Below are 17,289 nucleotides of genomic sequence, written 5' to 3'. Positions count from 1 at the left end.
AATGGCTTAAGCTCAATCACACATCATAGATTAGTAGACTGGATTAAAAAACAAAACCCATCTGCTTATTGTCTGGAGGAGACACACTTCAACAAAGATCAGCGGAAACTAAATCACATGGGTTTTGTTGTTTTCTGTTGCTTTCATCTCTTCAAAACACTTCCTTCTGATCAAATCATTCAATGACTCATAGATCATGCAGTGGCATCATTTTCTTCAAGAAGGTTCTTGATTTTCATTTCTTCAGCTACACATTAGTCATTTAGTAGCATGTTATTTAACTTCTTGGTGGTGTTAATTTCTTTTTTCTCCCGGATGTTGATTTTGTTTGCGGCTCTTCACTTAAGGGGATGTATAGTAGCCGTGTAATGGAGACTGTCATATCTAGTAACATGTCATTTAACTTCAGGCATTGTAAATTTCTATTTTTTCTTTTTATTGTTGATTTTGTATCATGACTTTTCATTTGAGGGGATGTACAGTAGTTGTGTAATGGAGACTGTCATATCTAGTAACATGTCATTTAACTTCATGGCATTGTAAATTTCTTCTTTCTATTGTTGAGTTTGAATCATGACTTTTCATTTAAGGAGATGTACAGTAGCTGTGAAATGAAGTCTAACATCCAGATGTGAGGATGTAGTGTGGTATGCATTTCTACTTCCAGACAAAGATGGACTTACAATGAAACTGTTTACTATATCTTGACAATAGGATTCTGGACTCTCTGCCATTGTCCATGCCTGCAATTATGGACATAAGACTGAGTATGAAGAACTAACTATATGTTAGTAATGATAGAGAGGAACGGGGGGGAGGGAACTGGGGAGGGGATAAGGGAATATGAAACTGTATTATAAAATAATAACAACAATAATAAAATGTATTTTAAAAAAAAGGACAGAAGAGTTTTCTGTCTCTTCTCTTTGTAAATCTGCCTTTGTGATAAAAATCAATGTTAAGTAGAGTAGCATCAGCATCTCATATGAGCACTGATTGTGACGCAGCTGCTCCACTTCATCCAGCTCCCTGCCTGTGGCCTAGGAAAGCGGTGGAGGACGGCCCAAAGCCTTGGCACCCTGCACCCATGTCGGGGACCTAGAAGAAGCTCCTGGCTCCAGACTTCAAATCAGCTCCGCTCCAGCCATTGTGAGCATTTGGGGCGTGAACAAGGAGACCGGAAGATCTATCTTTTTGTGAATCTTTCTTTCCAATAAAAATAAATTTTAAAAACCTCTAAAATGAAACAGGTGCTCAGGAAACCCTCACCTGCGAGCTTGGCTACAAAAGGAAAAACTCTCCGAATAATAGTGTGGACAGTGATCCAGGATCAGAAAGATGTTTTTTATGGCAATTTGGAAGAGAGTGGGGTGGTCTGAGTCAAAGGAGTGACAGAGGACAAGCATTTCAAAGATGTTCAGGAATTATGTGGAGGGGGCTTGGAGACATTGATATTTGAGGACAGATGTTGACAGAGCTAGGTTTCTGGCCTTACCAACTAGGTGCATGGCCATTCAAGAGGATTGCAAAGTAACTTTCTGAAAAATTTCATTTGAAACACAGTTTTTTTAGATGTATTTTTATTGGAAAGTCAGATATACAGAGAGGAGGAGAGACAGAGAGGAAGATCTTCTGTCCACTGATTCACTCCCCAAGTGACCTCAATAGCCGAAGCTGCGCCAATCCAAAGCCAGGAGCCAGGAGCTTCTTCCAGGTCTCCCACATGGGTGCAGGGTCCCAAGGCTTTGGGCTGTCCTCGACTGCTTTCCCAGGCTACAAGCAGGGAGCTGGAAGGGAAGTGGGGCCACCGGGATTAGAACTGGTGCCTATATGGGATCCCAGCGCATGTAAGATGAGGACCTTGGCCGCTAGGCTATTGCTCCAGGTCAAAGGCAGATTTTTACAGAGAGGAGATAGAGAAGGTCTTCCACCCACTGGTTCACTCCCCAAGTGGCTGCAATTGCTAGAGCTGAGCTGGTCCGAAGCCAGGAGCCAGAGGCTTCTTCCAGGTCTCCCACACGGTTACAGGGTTCCAAGAATTCAGGCCATCTTCCACTGCTTTGCCAGGCCTGAAGCAGGGAGCTGGATGGGAAGTGGAGCAGGACATAAACTGATATCCTCCCAGATGGTATACAGGCACCACTAGGCTGAGAATTACTTGCCTTACTAGTGCACCAAGATCTAAAGCAACTTTTTAAATTATAACTCCCAATCCTTGCTTTCTGGGACCTCATTCAAATCTGCAGAGAGAAATGCTGGGTCAGGAAGGACAATAATCATAGAAGCAGACAAATGAAAGGCCCTGAAAAGGGCTGAAGCCACTTGTGTGTCTTTCCAATGTACTTCCTGGTGGGGAGGAAAACTAAGCTTTCCCAGGACAAAGCTTCCAGGGGGCTGAGGGCAGTGCGCCCAGAGGCCTGACTTCCCAGGGAACACTTACAGATGACAACGAATGAACTTTTTCAAAATCATCTGTGACACCAACATAACATAGATCAAAGCACCGACCAAGGGCCTAACCTGTAAATAGCAATAACCTTATTAAGCTGCTCACGTCCGGAGTGTGAGGCACAGCTCCCCTGCTGCTGTTCCTGTCTCGGCACCTGCCGGCTTCAGTTTGGTTGGTTTGTTGCCCGGCACCAGATGGTCGCTGGAAGGCCGGGGAAGCCTTCAATGCTGCTTCAGGAACACGGTTTCATGTATTTATTCTTGCGACTTTAGGCCATTCAGGGTAGGTGAGGTAGGAGAGTAGGTAGTGTGCTACAGACCCTTACAGGGAAAGCCTCAACCCCACCTGGGCTAGGGGCCCACAAAACGCCCCGCCCCACGGCTTGCCCTCGAGCCCTGAGGGGGCTCAGCTCCTTTGGCTGCAAATGGTAGCAAACCCCATTGGTCAGGAGAGCACTGCGGGGCATCCACTGGCTGGGGACGCGGCCACAGCCCATGCACCCTCTCCTTGTCCAGGCGCAAGCCAGAGGCGGGCGCTCGGGGGAACCCCAAATCCTCCCTGGGAGAAACAGGGGACGGCGTCCCTGCAACCTGGGCTCGGTCACACAACCTGCCCGTGAGCCAGCGAACCGACAGCCGCAGCCCCAGCGACTCCCCGACACCCCTGGCTAGGAGGGCTGAGGTCCCCGCCGGCGAGGGCGGAAGTGGTAAGACTGACGTGTCGTGGGCTGTTCTCCCGAGAGCCGGGAGGACCCCACTGTCAGGAATGGGCGACCCTCGCTTCGCACCGGCCCCTGCAGTCCGGCTCAGCCTGCGGCTGGTGACAACTTCTCGGCAAACACTTGGCTGAGCCAAGCACCGTAACCAGCGTCCTGTGACCGCAGCGGCTTGGGTCAGGCGCAGCAGCGGACAGCCGGATAGAGATTGCCTTCAGGTCCTCTTCGACCCGCTGCCGCCGCGCCGTTCTGGGGGGAGACCCCGACTGGAGCCCAGGGCAGCTGGGGGGCTGCAGGGGCCGCCGACGCCGCCTTGGCCGGCCCTTCCCGCGCGCTGAGAATCCGGGGCTGTGGCGGGAAGGGACCCAAGGTGCGAGGGCGCGCTGCGTTGCCATGGAAACGGAATAGCCCGCCGCAGAGGCCCAGGAGTACGGGCTGAACCCCTCCCTACACGAACGATCTGGCGGAGCCCAGTCTTCCTAGGGCTTTGGGAAAGACGGGGGTGTAGCGGGTGGAGGTCGGGAGGCTAATGGGAGGAGGCGGAACCAGTGAGAGTTCACTTCAGTGACCTGCCGTGGGGGCGGCAGGTGTTGATCCCTGGTTTCTGGAATTCCTCAAAACAGGTTCTGCGGACCCCAGGATGACAGTCCTAGGGTGCCCTCGACGTTGGAACTGTCCGTGGTTGCCAGTCCTGATACTGCTGCTGGGCACAGACCGGGGGCCGGGGGTGCATGGCGTGACACATTACAAAGCCGGCGACCCTGTCATTCTGTATGTCAACAAAGTGGGTCCTTACCATAACCCCCAGGAAACTTACCACTACTACCAGCTGCCGGTCTGCTGCCCCGAGAAGATCCGTCACAAAAGCCTCAGCCTGGGCGAAGTGCTGGATGGGGACCGCATGGCCGAGTCTCTGTACGAGATCCGCTTTCGGGAGAACGTGGAGAAGAGAGTGCTGTGCCACATGCAGCTCAGCTCCGCACAGGTCAGCCTCTGCAGCCTCTCGCCCTGGCCCCTGCAGCACCTTGCCCTGGTAGCTGAAAATTACCCTGGTTCGACCACAACCCCATGCGACAGGCACAGCAGGTGACAGTATTCTAACTGGGTTGACTAAACCATACTTGCTCAAAAGTGACATTTTCAAGATGACATGGTTAGTGATTACCGGGCTGTCAGGTAGTAGAGTCCCACCTGTCATTCTTAAGTAGCTGTTTCATTCCACACCCATCTTCTGGCTTATTCTTAACTGGCTATTGGAGTCTCGAGTTCACTTTTCCTGTCATACTTTTTCTTCAGCAAATCTTGGCACTTCTCCATAGTCTATTTTAGACCTTCTTTACACTTGATCTCGGTTAAAAGGCCAAGAAATGATTCTAGACTTTTTTGGTTTTGTTTTGTTTTATTTGAAGGAGTTACAGAGGAAGAGAAGTCTTCCAACTATTCACACTCCAGATGGCCATGGCTGGAGCAGGTCAAAGCTTGGAGTTAGGAGCTTCAAGTCTCTCATGTGGGTGACGGGGGCCCAGGTACTTGGGCTGTCCTCCGCTGCTCTTCCAGGCCGTTAGTAGTAGGAACCTGGATGAGAAGTGGAATCACCAGGACTCGACCAAGTGTCTGTATGGGATGCCGGCACCATATGTGATGGGTTTAATTGCTGCACAATGCTGACCCCCTGGACCTTACACTCTACTCTTAGGCCTTAACCCTGTCAAATCTTTTTTTTTTTTTCTTGAGAACTCCCAACCCCTTGGAAGCTGACCTAGTGATTTCCCCCTAGGAGATAGTTCTGACCCCAAGGGACATTGGGTAATGTCCAGAGATGTCTTGATTGTTCAGGTGGGGTTGCTGCAGGCACAAAAATCAGGGATACAGCATATGATTGTGTCCCTGGACCTTCTCAGAGCCCAGAACCCTTCAGCACAGGTGTTAGGAACCCTGTGTGGGTGGGGCAAGGCTGTGGGTGATTGGTTCTCAACCTCTTTCTAGGTAGAGCAGCTGCGCCAGGCCATCGAGGAACTCTACTACTTTGAGTTTGTGGTCGATGATCTGCCAATCCGTGGCTTTGTGGGCTACATGGAGGAGAGTGGTTTCCTGCCACACAGCCACAAGATAGGACTGTGGACTCATTTGGACTTCCATTTAGAATTCCACGGAGATCGTATCATATTTGCCAACGTCTCGGTGCGGGATGTCAAGCCCCACAGCCTGGATGGGTTGCGGTCCGACGAGCTCCTGGGCCTCACCCACACTTACAGTGTGCACTGGTCTGAAACTTCAGTGGAGCAGCGGAGTGACCGGCGGCGTGGTGATGACGGTGGTTTCTTCCCCCGGACGCTGGAAATCCACTGGTTGTCCATCATCAACTCCATGGTGCTGGTGTTTTTACTGGTGGGTTTCGTGGCTGTCATTCTCATGCGTGTGCTACGTAATGACCTGGCTCGGTACAACCTCGATGAGGAGACCACTCCCGGCGGTGCTGGCGATGACTTTGACCAGAGTGACAATGGCTGGAAAATTATCCACACGGATGTCTTCCGTTTCCCTCCCTACCGTGGGCTACTCTGTGCCGTGCTTGGTGTGGGTGCCCAGTTCCTGGCCCTTGGCACTGGTGAGGTGATAAGAATCAGGAATCTCTCTTGAGGGATAGAGCTAGGGTACAAGTGGGGTCTTTTTTTCTAGCCAAGGTGGGGGAGGCCGTCTAAGGGGTGCGGTGGCACCAGTGAGCGCGGGGCTGCTCCAAGGTGCATCTTCTGGACAATAGAACTAGGGGATACTGTTTTGCTGGAAGGCCCTAGGTCCGGGGAAAAGGAAGCTGATCTCTGAAACTTCTGGAAGGAGGCCAGATGCATGCTAACACAGGCTTTGCCCTCCCACCTTCAGGCATCATTGTCATGGCACTGCTGGGCATGTTCAACGTGCACCGTCATGGGGCCATTAACTCGGCAGCCATCCTGCTGTATGCCCTAACCTGCTGCATCTCTGGCTACGTGTCCAGCCACTTCTACCGGCAGATCGGAGGCGAGCGTTGGGTGTGGAACATCATTCTCACCACCAGTCTCTTCTCTGGTGAGGACTGCCCCCTGCCCTGCTGGGCCTGTCCTGGGCTCAGGAGGCCAAGAGCACATCATGGAACCTGCGGGAGGACAGAGGGGGGCTCTAAGGGAAGCCTAGAAGTGAAAGAAACAATTAGGAAGGAAGACAAGAATGCATTTTTTAAACGTATTTCAAGTTTTGTAAAAAAAGGTTTAGTTAGTTATCTGATAGAGTTAAAAGAAGGAGAGACAGAGATCTTTCCTCTGCCCCTCAGATGGCTGGACCAGGCTGAAACCAGGCACCAGAAACTTCCTATGGATCTCCCATGTGGGAGGAAGGGGCCCAAGCACGTGGGTCATCTTGTACTGTTTTCCCAGCTCATTAGCAAAGCGATGGATTGGAAGTGAAGCTGCCAGGGCTTGAACTGGTACCTGTATGGGATGACAGCATCACAGGCTATAGCTGAACACACTATGCCTACAGTGCCTGCCTCAAGAATGCATTTCTCATGGATAGTTAAAATGTCCTAGGCAGAACCTGGCATTATGGCACAGTTGGTTAAATCCTCACCTTGCAAGCATCGATATCCCATATTGGTGCTGGTTTGTGGCTTGGGAAAGGAGTTGAGGACAGCCCAAAGCTTTGGTACCCTGCCCTTTGTTTGGGAGACCTAGAGAAGAAGGCTCCTGGCTCCAGGCTTTGAATTGGCTCAGCTGCAGCCACTGCAGCCACTTGGGGAGTGAACCAGCAGATGGAAGATCTTTCTCTCTGTCTCCTCTCCTTAAATCTAATCTGCCTTTCATATATATATGTGTGTATATATATATATATATATATATATACACATTTCAATAACATCCTAGGCCAAGTGAGTGTTGGACATGGCCTTCGTCCAATTCTCACAATGGTGTGAAGCAGATCATATGGTCCCCACTGCATACATAAGGACATAGAATCTGAGGCTGGTTAAGTAACTTCGCTGAGTTACTCGCTAAGAAGCAGTGACCCCATTTGAAACCCATGTAGTCTGACTCTGGAGGCCGGGTTCTCAATCATCATGTACATTTTTAAAATCATTTATTTATTTGTTTAGTTAGTTAGTTAGTTAGTTTAAGCCCACTAGTCTTTCAAACCACATCACTACCCTTTCAAAGAAGCTAGTAATGATCAACATCAGGAACCTTGCCATTTCCATGTCTGATCTCTAGTCCATCATTTTTTACAATGGAACCAAGGCTTTCTGGAAGTAGGAGTGAACTCCAAAGAAGTATCTCATTCAGGGAATGACCAGTGCCCCAGCTAGGTGCCTGTGTCTCAGCTAGGTGCTCTGGTCACTGTGTGGCAGCCGTGGTGATCCTTGGTGACTGTGCTTTGGGGCTGGCTCAGGCCTGAAGAATGGTGGCGCATGGGAGGGGCCAGTGAGCGCAGTCTGCATCGCCTGGATGTCCAGGGGCACTGGGCACTGATGGAGTGGCAGGCTGCTTCTCCTCTCTCCCCTCCAGGTGCAGTGCGAGTGGGTGTCCCCGGGGATGGAGCCCCTGTGGCTGACCCTGCCTCTGCGGCCCCCTCCCTGCAGTGCCTTTCTTCCTGACATGGAGTGTGGTGAACTCGGTGCACTGGGCCAATGGCTCAACACAGGCCCTGCCGGCCACCACCATCCTGCTGCTGCTGACCGTGTGGCTGCTCGTGGGCTTCCCCCTCACCGTCATCGGCGGCATCTTCGGCAAGAACAACGCCAGCCCCTTCGACGCGCCCTGTCGCACCAAGAACATCGCCCGCGAGATCCCGCCCCAGCCCTGGTACAAGTCGACTCTGGTCCACATGACTGTTGGAGGCTTCCTGCCGTTCAGGTAGTCCCGTTACCCTGCCCCTATCTCTTTGAAATGCCTGGCTGCAGCTTTCCCTGTCCCCGTCCCGTCCCTCGCAGTGCTGTCCCCACCTGAGGGATAAATCCTGATCCAGCTGTCCTCTGGAAGGCGACCGACCGTGTTGTTTGGGTTCCCCACCCCTAAGCAGGACTGAGCCTGGGGCTGTGCAGGTGTGAGAATGTCACATGTGCAAACCTGTGTAAACACTGTTGCTGTCACCCAGGCTGTCTGTAGGTGTCACAGAGGGATGTTGGCCCATTTGGGTATTCACTTAGTTTGTTGAGCACTTCTCCACTCCAGGCAGATAATATAATAGAAAAATTAAACACCAAAAATCCAATCGCTCAGTCTGTAAGGAAGATGTTCTCTAAATAAAAGCAGCTAACAATAGGCCCAGAATAATCCCCCATGAAACCAGGAAATCAAGGGTCGACTCAGAGCCGACTAGTCCACAGTGACCAAGCAAGGTGGGAGTGCGCAGCCTTGCTGGGGCCCATGCACCTGCCAGCGCGCAGCCCCCTCATGCTGCTGTGTGCCCTCTCTTCGCAGTGCCATCTCGGTGGAGTTGTACTACATCTTCGCCACGGTGTGGGGCCGTGAGCAGTACACGCTGTACGGCATCCTCTTCTTCGTCTTCGCCATCCTGCTGAGTGTGGGCGCCTGCATCTCCATTGCGCTCACCTACTTCCAGCTGTCGGGGGAGGACTACCGCTGGTGGTGGCGATCCGTGCTCAGCGTCGGCTCCACTGGCCTCTTCATCTTCCTCTACTCCGTCTTCTACTACGCCCGCCGCTCCAACATGTCTGGGGCCGTGCAGACGGTTGAGTTCTTCGGTTACTCCCTGCTCACCAGCTATGTCTTCTTCCTCATGCTAGGCACCATCTCATTTTTTTCTTCCCTCAAGTTCATCCGTTACATCTATGTGAACCTAAAGATGGACTGAGAGGCCCGCGGCGCCCACCCCACTGGTGGCTGTCCTCTGCCTTTCTTCCTGCCCTGGACTGAGGGACTGAGCCGTGTGAGGGGAGGGTCACCTCCCTCTCTGTTCTTGGGGCTCCCCCTCCCCAAGAGGACCTGGAAATGAGCAATCACAATTACATAAGGAACTTATATATCCCAACGTTTCAGAGTTGCCTTTTAGTTTGGGTTCTGTTTTTTCTTCCTAAAATGATGACAATAAAATTTATTACTAAAAAGGATCCTGTGGTTGGAGGTCTGGGTATGGATCTAGGAGCTCAAGCCCCAGGCTGGGCCAGGGCTGAGCGAAACAAGTTCCCCAACCAGCGGCAGGGGGAACCTACATTACTAGTGTCACTGTTTCCCCAGCCGCGGCCGGTATGCAGCCTAACGGACGCCACGGAGCCCGAGCTCGCAATAGGAAGTACGTCGGTTTCCCTGGCAACCGAGGAGGGCGGAACAACGCCCTTTCCGCCGGAAGTGGATGTAAAGTCTCCACGTGCAGTCCCTCCCCTCTCCCTTCCCGGGCCGGTAGCGGCGGCTCCGCTGCTGCCATGGAGCCCGCCGGCCTGGAGCAGGTCCTGCGAGAGCTGCTGCTGCCTGACACCGAGCGCATCCGCCGGGTACGGGACGGAGGCAGCCGCGCAAGGGCGGGCAGGCGGGCGGACGGTTACGGGAAAGGCCCGAGTCTGACCCTTCACTTTCCGCCGCCAGGCCACCGAGCAACTCCAGATCGCTCTGCGGGACCCCGCGGCCTTACCGGCGCTCTGCGACCTGCTGGCCTCCGCAGCCGACCCTCAGGTCAGGCCTTCCACCCCAGCCCGAGATCCCGCCCTGCGTCTGACTCGCTGCCCACCTCCCCTCACGCTTGCTTTTTCGTACTAGATCCGCCAGTTCGCCGCTGTGCTGACCCGTCGGCGGCTGATGACCCGCTGGCGACGGCTGGCCACGGAGCAGCGGGAGAGGTGAGGGCGGCTGGGCTTGGGCCTGGGGCGGGGTATGGTGGGGCGGGAGCCTGCTGGATGGCAGGCCGGGTACCGAACCGCCAACCTTCTATGTTCTAGCCTCAAGGCCCTGGTCCTGGCAGCCCTGCAGAAGGAGACCGTGTAAGTGCGCACCTGTCTCGCCTTCTCTCCAGTTCGGCTTCTGACTGGCTGTTGGCTGACATTGGCCTGGGGTGAAGGAGGCTGGGAGGACTTAAGCCCGGCCCCGGGCTGTGTGGATGGACTGTGTGAAAGACTGAAGCTCTTGAGGTTGGGCAGGGCTGGACCCCTGAGGCTCAGCCCCAAGGATCACACACCCACAGCACCAAGGTTGCACCTTGGAGGGTGTGCATGGGAAGCACTGAGGGCCTGTCTCCCACTGGCAGGCACTCTGTCAGCCTGGGCCTGGCCCAGCTCGTGGCCACCATCTTCCGCAAGGAAGGCCTGGCAGGCTGGCCTCAGCTCCTGCAGCTGCTCCAGCATAGCACTCACAGCCCACACCTCCCAGAGAGAGAGGTATGTTGGTGGGTTGGTGGGTGGTGATGGCCCTGGGCAGGTGGGCAGGCCAAGCAGGCAGTCAATGGCTACTTCTACTTTGTCCGGGACAGATGGGGCTCCTGCTGCTGAGCGTGGTGCATACCTCGCGACCCGAGGCTTTCCAGCCTCACCACCGGGAGCTGCTTCGGCTTCTGAATGAGAGCCTGAGCGAGCTGGGCTGCCCCGGCCTGCTCTTCTACTCCCTGCGCACACTGACCACCATGGCGTCCTACCTCAGCACGGACGATGTGGTGAGACACGGTCCCAATCAGCTCCCCAGCCACAGGACGTTCCATACTGTTGAAACGGGGTGGAGTAGGGGGCTTTTATTTAGGAGTTTGGGGTTCGGCTGGGGCATGCGTACCGTTTCCCAGCCAGTCTCGTGTCCTCCAGCCTCTGGCCCGGATGCTGGTGCCCAAGCTCCTCACAGCTGTGAAGACCCTGATCCCCATAGATGAGGTGAGGCCTGGAGGGGGATAGCCAGGAGGCAGGGGGAGGGCCAGGCTGGCCCACTGAGGGAGGGTTGTATTAAACACTCCCACGTCCTGGCATTTCTCTCAGGCCAAAGCCTGTGAAACTCTGGAAGCCCTGGATGAGCTGCTGGAATCTGAGGTGCCCGTCATCACCCCTCACCTTGCTGAAGTCCTCACCTTCTGCATGGAGGTGAGCCTGGTATAGGCGTGGTACCCCCACCATGCCACCACGCCCCACCACCCCTAACCTGTTCCCCCAGAGTTTCCTCCCCTGTCTCTGACTCCTGTTTGTCTCTGGACAGGTGGCTGGAAACGTGGCTTTGGGGGATGCAATACGTGTGCGTATTCTTTGCTGCCTTACTTTCTTGGTCAAAGTCAAGAGCAAGGTGAGTGCCCTCTAATGCATGTGCCCCCAGCTCCATGTGCCTGCCATCTCACTCCCGGGCAGTCTGTCCAGATCCAGGTGTCTGAAGTACTTTGAGAATCTCTCCAGACCCGTTGAGGTGGGGAAGGCTGAGCTCCAGACTGAAGTCCTGAGCCTGGGCATGGAGCCTCAGGCATGCCACCTCCCCTTCCTCCTGCAGGCCTTGCTGAAGAATCGCCTCCTGCCACCCTTGCTGCAAACCCTCTTCCCCATCATGGCTGCTGAGCCACCCCTGGGCCATTTGGATCCTGAGGACCAGGATGAGGAAGAGGAAGAGTTGGAGATAGGGCTGACAGGAGAGACGCCCAAACACTTTGCTGTGCAGGTGGGATGTACCCCAGCTCAGGGCGGGGTGGGGTGGGGTGGCCAGCATCAGCAGAGCATGAATCATGCCGTCTTCCCTGTCTCTGCCCAGGTGGTGGACATGCTGGCACTGCACCTGCCCCCCGAGAAGCTTTGTCCCCAGCTGGTGAGTGTCGCTCTGTCTGGTGGCTGTGCCCACCCTGAGGCGTGACAGGCTGATTGCAAGAGCAGGTGCAAGGCTCTCCTGCTAAGCTCTGAGGAGGATGCTGTGTGCCGTCCTAGATGCCCAGGCTGGAAGAAGCCCTGCAGAGCGAGAACCCATACCAGCGCAAGGCTGGCCTCCTCGTGCTGGCCGTGCTGTCCGATGGAGCTGGTGACCACATCAGGCAGAGGTTGCTGTTCCTCCGCCCCGGGTCCCAGGGCAGCCCTGAGTCACACTTGCTGTTCAAACTTCATGTTAACTCTCAGAACAGAAGCACCCTGGTTCTGTAGGGAAATAAAACAGGCTCTGAACTGGGCAGCACAGGGGCGGGACCCACCTTCCTGTAATAGTAATTGCATCCTGTAATTACTAAGTAACAGAAAGAGCCTTGGCTTTCTCCCCGTCCTCTTCATGGGGACTAGAAGGGTAAACCTGGGACTCTCGGGACCTGGCCCTCAGTCCATGCCCTCTTATCCTTACCCTGCACAGGTTACTGCCCACACTGCTGCCCATCGTGTGCAGAGGCCTGCAGGACCCCTCACAAGTGGTGCGCAATGCCGCGCTGTTCGCCCTGGGCCAGTTCTCAGAGAACCTGCAGGTCAGCAAGGCCAGACAGGCAGCTGCCACCAGCGGGCCCCAGCAGGCACCCCTGCCGCCCTTGACTCCCAGGTGTGTGCTACACAATGGGGAAGCTGACTCTTGCTCTTCTTCCTGTCCCCCCACTCCCAGCCGCATATCAGCAGCTACTCTGGGGAGGTGATGCCGCTGCTCCTGGCCTACTTGAAGTCGGTGCATCCTGGGCACACACAGCACCTAGCCAAGGCCTGCTATGCCCTGGAGAACTTTGTGGAGAACCTCGGTAGGGACAGTTGTGGGGCATGCCTACTCAGCCCTCTGGCAACAGTAGGGGTGGGCAGACCATCTGGAGGAGCCATGGACCAGGCAGTAGCAAGTTGCACAACTGTTCCCACAGGGCCCAAAGTGCAGCCCTACCTCCCGGAGCTGATGGAGTGCATGCTGCAGCCCCTCGGGAGCCCCAGCAGCCCTCGTGCCAAGGAGCTGGCTGTGAGCGCTCTAGGAGCCATTGGTGAGGAGGCACCCCTGGAGGTCCCCTGGCCAGGTGGCCCTATCCCTCCATGCCCTGACTGTCCTCACCTCCTACAGCCACAGCCGCCCAGGCCTCCCTGCTGCCCTATTTTCCCACCATCATGGAACACCTGCGGGGGTTCCTGGTGACAGGCCACGAGGATCTCCAGCCTGTGCAGACCCAGAGTCTTGGTGAGTAAGGGGCTCCTGGGATCAGGGCGTGTTCGCAGAGGCTGCGCCCCACCTCACCCTGGGCAGTTCAGATGTTTGCTGTCTTTTTAAAGAAGGTGGCAGTCTGCACTATTACGTCTAGTTTTTGTTTGTTTGTTTGTCTGTTTTCCTAAGATCTATTTTACTTACTTGAAAGAATTAGGGAGAGAGATTTTCCTTGTACTGTTTCACACCCCAAATGTCCACAGCTACCAGGGCTGAGCTATCTGAAGCCAAGAGCCAAGAGTTTCCTCCAGGTCTCCTGCATGGTGCTGGGGCCCAAGCACTTGGGCCAACATGGGTTGCTTTCCTAGACCATAAGCAGGGAGCTGAGTCGTAAGTGGAGCACCCGGGACTTGAACCAGTGCCCATATGGGATGTTGGTGTTGAATGTGTCAGCTTTACCAGTTATGCCTCGGCGATGGCCCCAGGCTGGCGCTGGCACTCCTGAATTCTTTCCAGTTGCTACCTTTGGTCCCTTTAGTCCATTCCACATCCCAGTGCTAAACAGGGCTTTGCTCTCACAGAGACGCTGGGGGTGCTGGCGCGAGCAGTGGGGGAACCCATGAGACCCTTGGCTGAGGAATGCTGCCAGCTCGGGCTGGGTCTGTGTGACCAAATAGATGACCCTGACTTGAGGCGCTGCACGTGAGTTCCCCTGCCACCCACCCCTCCACTGGGTCCATGGGTCCCTCCGCCATGCTGCCTGGCCGTGGCAGATGGGGCCATGTAGCTTCTGTCTTCCTCCAACAGGTACAGTCTGTTTGCAGCCTTATCAGGGCTGATGGGTGAGGGCCTGGCCCCCTACTTGCCGCAAATTACCACCCTCATGTTGCTGTCCCTGCGTTCCACTGAGGGCATTGTGGTGAGCAGCGGGTGAGTGGGCTGGTCAGGCCGGGCCAGCCCTGAGATGGGACTTGCACCCCACAACCATCACCACCCGGGAGCCAGCTGAGGCACACCCTTGCTGTGCCTCCTCCCAACAGCCTCAGTATGACGGCAGCAGCTCCTTCCTCCTGTTCGATGACGAGAGTGACGAGGAGGAAGAGGAGGAGCTCATGGATGAAGATGAAGAAGAGGACGATGACTCGGAGATCTCGGGGTGCGGAGGGGTACTGCTGGGCTGCTGGGAGGGCCCAGTACCGTATGTGCCCTGGGACCTGACCTGTGCTGCCCCCTCATCCGCCACGTGCCCCAGGTACAGTGTGGAGAATGCTTTCTTTGACGAGAAGGAGGATGCCTGTGCTGCCCTGGGGGAGATCTCACTGAATACCAGGTGAGTCCTTGCCCGGCCTGGCCCAGAAAGCCGCGCCAGCCCCCAGGCCTCAGCCCTGGCCCCACGGCTTTGCATCTGTCTACAGTGTGGCCTTCCTCCCATACATGGAGAATGTCTTTGAGGAAGTGTTCCGGCTGCTGGAGGTGAGTGACTGCTGAGTGGCAGTGGCAGCAGGGTGCAGAGCCTGTGGGGATCGTGTTGACAGTGCACACAGCAACATACCCCACCTCTTACCCTAGTGCCCTCACCCGAATGTCCGCAAAGCTGCCCACGAGGCACTGGGCCAGTTCTGCTGCGCGCTGCACAAGGCCTGTCAGAGGTGCCCGTCGGAACCCAACACTGCTGGTGAGACCGGGCAGCTGGCCAGCGATGGGAGTGGAGGGAGGGAGGCTCTCTGGCAAGAGACGGGTGCTGACCAGGAGGCATCAGCCAATAACGTCCCCAGCTCTGCAGGCCGCCCTGGCCCGGGTGATGCCAACCTACATGCAGGCGGTGAGCAGGGAGCGGGAGCGCCAGGTGGTGATGGCCGTGCTGGAGGCCCTAACCGGGGTGCTGCGCAGCTGCGGGGCCCTCTCGCTGCAGCCCCCCGGGCGCCTGGCCGAGCTCTGCACCATGCTCAAGGCCGTGCTGCAGAGGAAGGTGAGTGGGGCAGGGTGCTGCGAGGAGAGAGCTGGGTGAGAGAGGAGCGCCTGGCTGAGCCGTACTGTCCTTTCCCACAGACAGCCTGTCAGGACTCAGAAGAGGAAGAAGAGGAGGAGGAGGATCAGGTAAGAGCTCAAGGGGAAGGACTGTGTGGGGCTCGAGTGGTCTGCCCAGAGGCGGGTGGATGGGGGGGACTTGTTTGGCTAAACCCTGAGCCTGCCCAACCAGTGGGGCTCCAGGAAAGGAGAGCAGTGGGCTGGGCTCAGAGGGAGGAACCGGGTGAGCCGGAGGAGGCCCTGTGCCAGTCCTGCTCCGGGGGCAGCGTCATGACCACCTGTGGCCAGTGGCAGGCTGGGAAGGCTGGCCCTGGAGTTCCAGCCCTCGGCCTGACTCCACAGGCTGAGTACGATGCTATGTTGCTGGAGCACGCCGGAGAAGCCATCCCTGCCCTGGCAGCCGCCGCTGGTGGGGACACCTTTGCACCTTTCTTTGCCGGCTTCTTGCCCTTGCTGCTGTCCAAGACGGTGAGTGTTCTGTCCTGGCTGAGCCGTGCCTCTGTGTCCCAATCTCAGGCTGATCTGCACTCCCCCCGCCCTGCCCTCTTCCCCTCAGAAACAGGGTTGCACAGTGGCTGAGAAGTCCTTCGCAGTCGGGACCCTGGCGGAGGCCATCCAGGGCCTAGGCGCTGCCTCAGCCCAGTTTGTGTCCCGGCTGCTGCCTGTGCTTGTCAACAGCGCGCGGGAGGCAGACCCAGAGGTGCGGAGCAACGCCATCTTCGGGCTGGGAGTGCTGGCAGAGCATGGGGGTCGCCCTGCTCAGGAGTATCCTTGGCTGGCAGAGAGGTACCGGGGTTGTGGGCCCCGGGGGTGAGGTCAGTCACGTGTGTGCCAGTTCCTTGACTGCGGACCAGATACTTCCCCAAGCTCCTGGGGCTGCTTTTACCCCTCCTGGCGCGGGAGCGACAGGATCGTGTCCGTGACAACATCTGTGGGGCACTTGCCCGCCTGCTGATGGCCAGTCCCACGAGGAAACCAGAGCCCCAGGTGAAGCAAGGGGGCAGCAGGTGGGGGCCCAGGCTGGTAACAGAGGGGCAGGGCCTGAGCCTGAGGCATCCGCATGTCCAGGTACTGGCCGCCCTGCTGCACGCTCTGCCACTGAAGGAGGACTTGGAGGAGTGGGTCACTGTGGGACGCCTTTTCAGCTTCCTGTACCAGAGCAGCCCTGACCAGGTGAGTACCACACTAGCAACCCTTGGATGGGGTGTACAGCGGTGCAGATCTGTCGGGGCTGACATGGGTGACTGCATCAGTGTCCCTAGACACTGTGGGGCTTAGCTGCTGGCGCAGGCACTTCGCGTCTGTATGTGTTCCTGGGCTCCCTGGTTCTACATTCTGTGCTGGGAACACCCCTGCAAGCTGGAGCTTCTCCTTGGAGACCCTTTGGTTACGCAATGCTCCCCATGCCCCATGTTGTCTCCATGTTGTGTCTTGTAAGGCAGGACCAGGTTCAAGTCGCCCCCCTACCCCAACCCTGGTCCTTGTGTTCGTTTGCTGCTGCCCCTGACGGGGACGTTCTGTGCTTGCAGGTCGTGGATGTGGCTCCCGAACTGCTGCGTATCTGCAGCCTCACTCTGGCAGAAAACAAGATCCCACCAGGTGGGGGCAGCTAGCACGCCCAGGGCTGGGCTGGGGCTGGGCTGGGGGTGACCTGGGGCCAAGGGGCCTAGCCTGCCCCGGAACTTGTCCCTCTGCACTCTCCACGCAGACACCAAGGCCGCCATGCTGCTGCTGCTGACATTCCTGGCCAAGCAGCATGTGGACAGCTTCCACACGGCCCTGGGCTCGCTGCCAGCTGACAAGGCGCAGGAGCTGCAAGCCCTGCTGGGCTTCACCTAGAGCACAGCCAGGCTAGCAAGAACAGAGCCTGCCCAGGCACCAGCCCCAGCCCGCTCAGCCCACTTCCAGCCTAAACCTTACCAAAGAGTTCGGACCGCCTTTGTAGTCAGCAGGGTCTGCTGCCCCACAGGGTATCCCTGAAGCTGGCCTCATCGCAGTGGAGGCATGACACCAGACTTTAATAAAGGTTGCTTGCTTTCTGCTGGGACATGGCTCTGCAAGCAAGGAGGCTAGAG

At 56.2% G+C, this 17,289-nt stretch overlaps 2 protein-coding genes across 3 annotated transcripts; both read left to right on the top strand.

Annotated features, from left to right (window-relative positions):
* The first annotated feature begins 3,156 nt into the window (after positions 1-3,156).
* TM9SF1 (transmembrane 9 superfamily member 1) lies at positions 3,157-9,264 on the top strand. 2 transcript variants are annotated; one of them, XM_012926832.3, is made up of 6 exons: positions 3,157-3,534; positions 3,788-4,149; positions 5,151-5,772; positions 6,045-6,230; positions 7,774-8,047; positions 8,615-9,264. In XM_012926832.3, the coding sequence occupies exons 2-6, from the start codon at positions 3,805-3,807 to the stop codon at positions 9,006-9,008; spliced, it is 1,821 nt and encodes a 606-aa protein (XP_012782286.2). In that variant the 5' UTR covers positions 3,157-3,534; positions 3,788-3,804; the 3' UTR covers positions 9,009-9,264. The 2 variants fall into 2 exon arrangements, with proteins under 2 accessions (XP_012782286.2, XP_058522239.1); XM_058666256.1 differs by having other exon boundaries at positions 3,158-3,534; positions 3,973-4,149.
* Positions 9,265-9,485: 221 nt separating this feature from the next.
* On the top strand, positions 9,486-17,259 carry IPO4 (importin 4). The gene is made up of 30 exons (XM_004584717.3): positions 9,486-9,645; positions 9,737-9,823; positions 9,908-9,987; positions 10,087-10,128; positions 10,392-10,521; positions 10,614-10,793; positions 10,936-11,001; positions 11,104-11,205; positions 11,318-11,401; positions 11,600-11,764; positions 11,855-11,908; positions 12,025-12,134; positions 12,434-12,542; positions 12,674-12,803; positions 12,918-13,031; positions 13,109-13,222; positions 13,768-13,888; positions 13,994-14,105; positions 14,227-14,342; positions 14,439-14,516; positions 14,602-14,659; positions 14,756-14,861; positions 14,962-15,155; positions 15,236-15,283; positions 15,557-15,682; positions 15,771-15,979; positions 16,069-16,201; positions 16,283-16,387; positions 16,744-16,813; positions 16,923-17,259. Exons 1-30 carry the CDS (start codon positions 9,577-9,579, stop codon positions 17,051-17,053), a joined length of 3,243 nt encoding a protein of 1,080 aa, XP_004584774.2. The 5' UTR covers positions 9,486-9,576; the 3' UTR covers positions 17,054-17,259.
* The last annotated feature ends 30 nt before the right edge of the window (positions 17,260-17,289 follow it).

The sequence above is a fragment of the Ochotona princeps genome, chromosome 6 (assembly GCF_030435755.1).
Source record: "Ochotona princeps isolate mOchPri1 chromosome 6, mOchPri1.hap1, whole genome shotgun sequence".
Lineage (NCBI taxonomy): Eukaryota > Metazoa > Chordata > Mammalia > Lagomorpha > Ochotonidae > Ochotona > Ochotona princeps.
The sequence above is the reverse complement of the archived record's forward strand: the minus strand, read 5'-3'. Positions and strand labels throughout refer to the sequence as shown.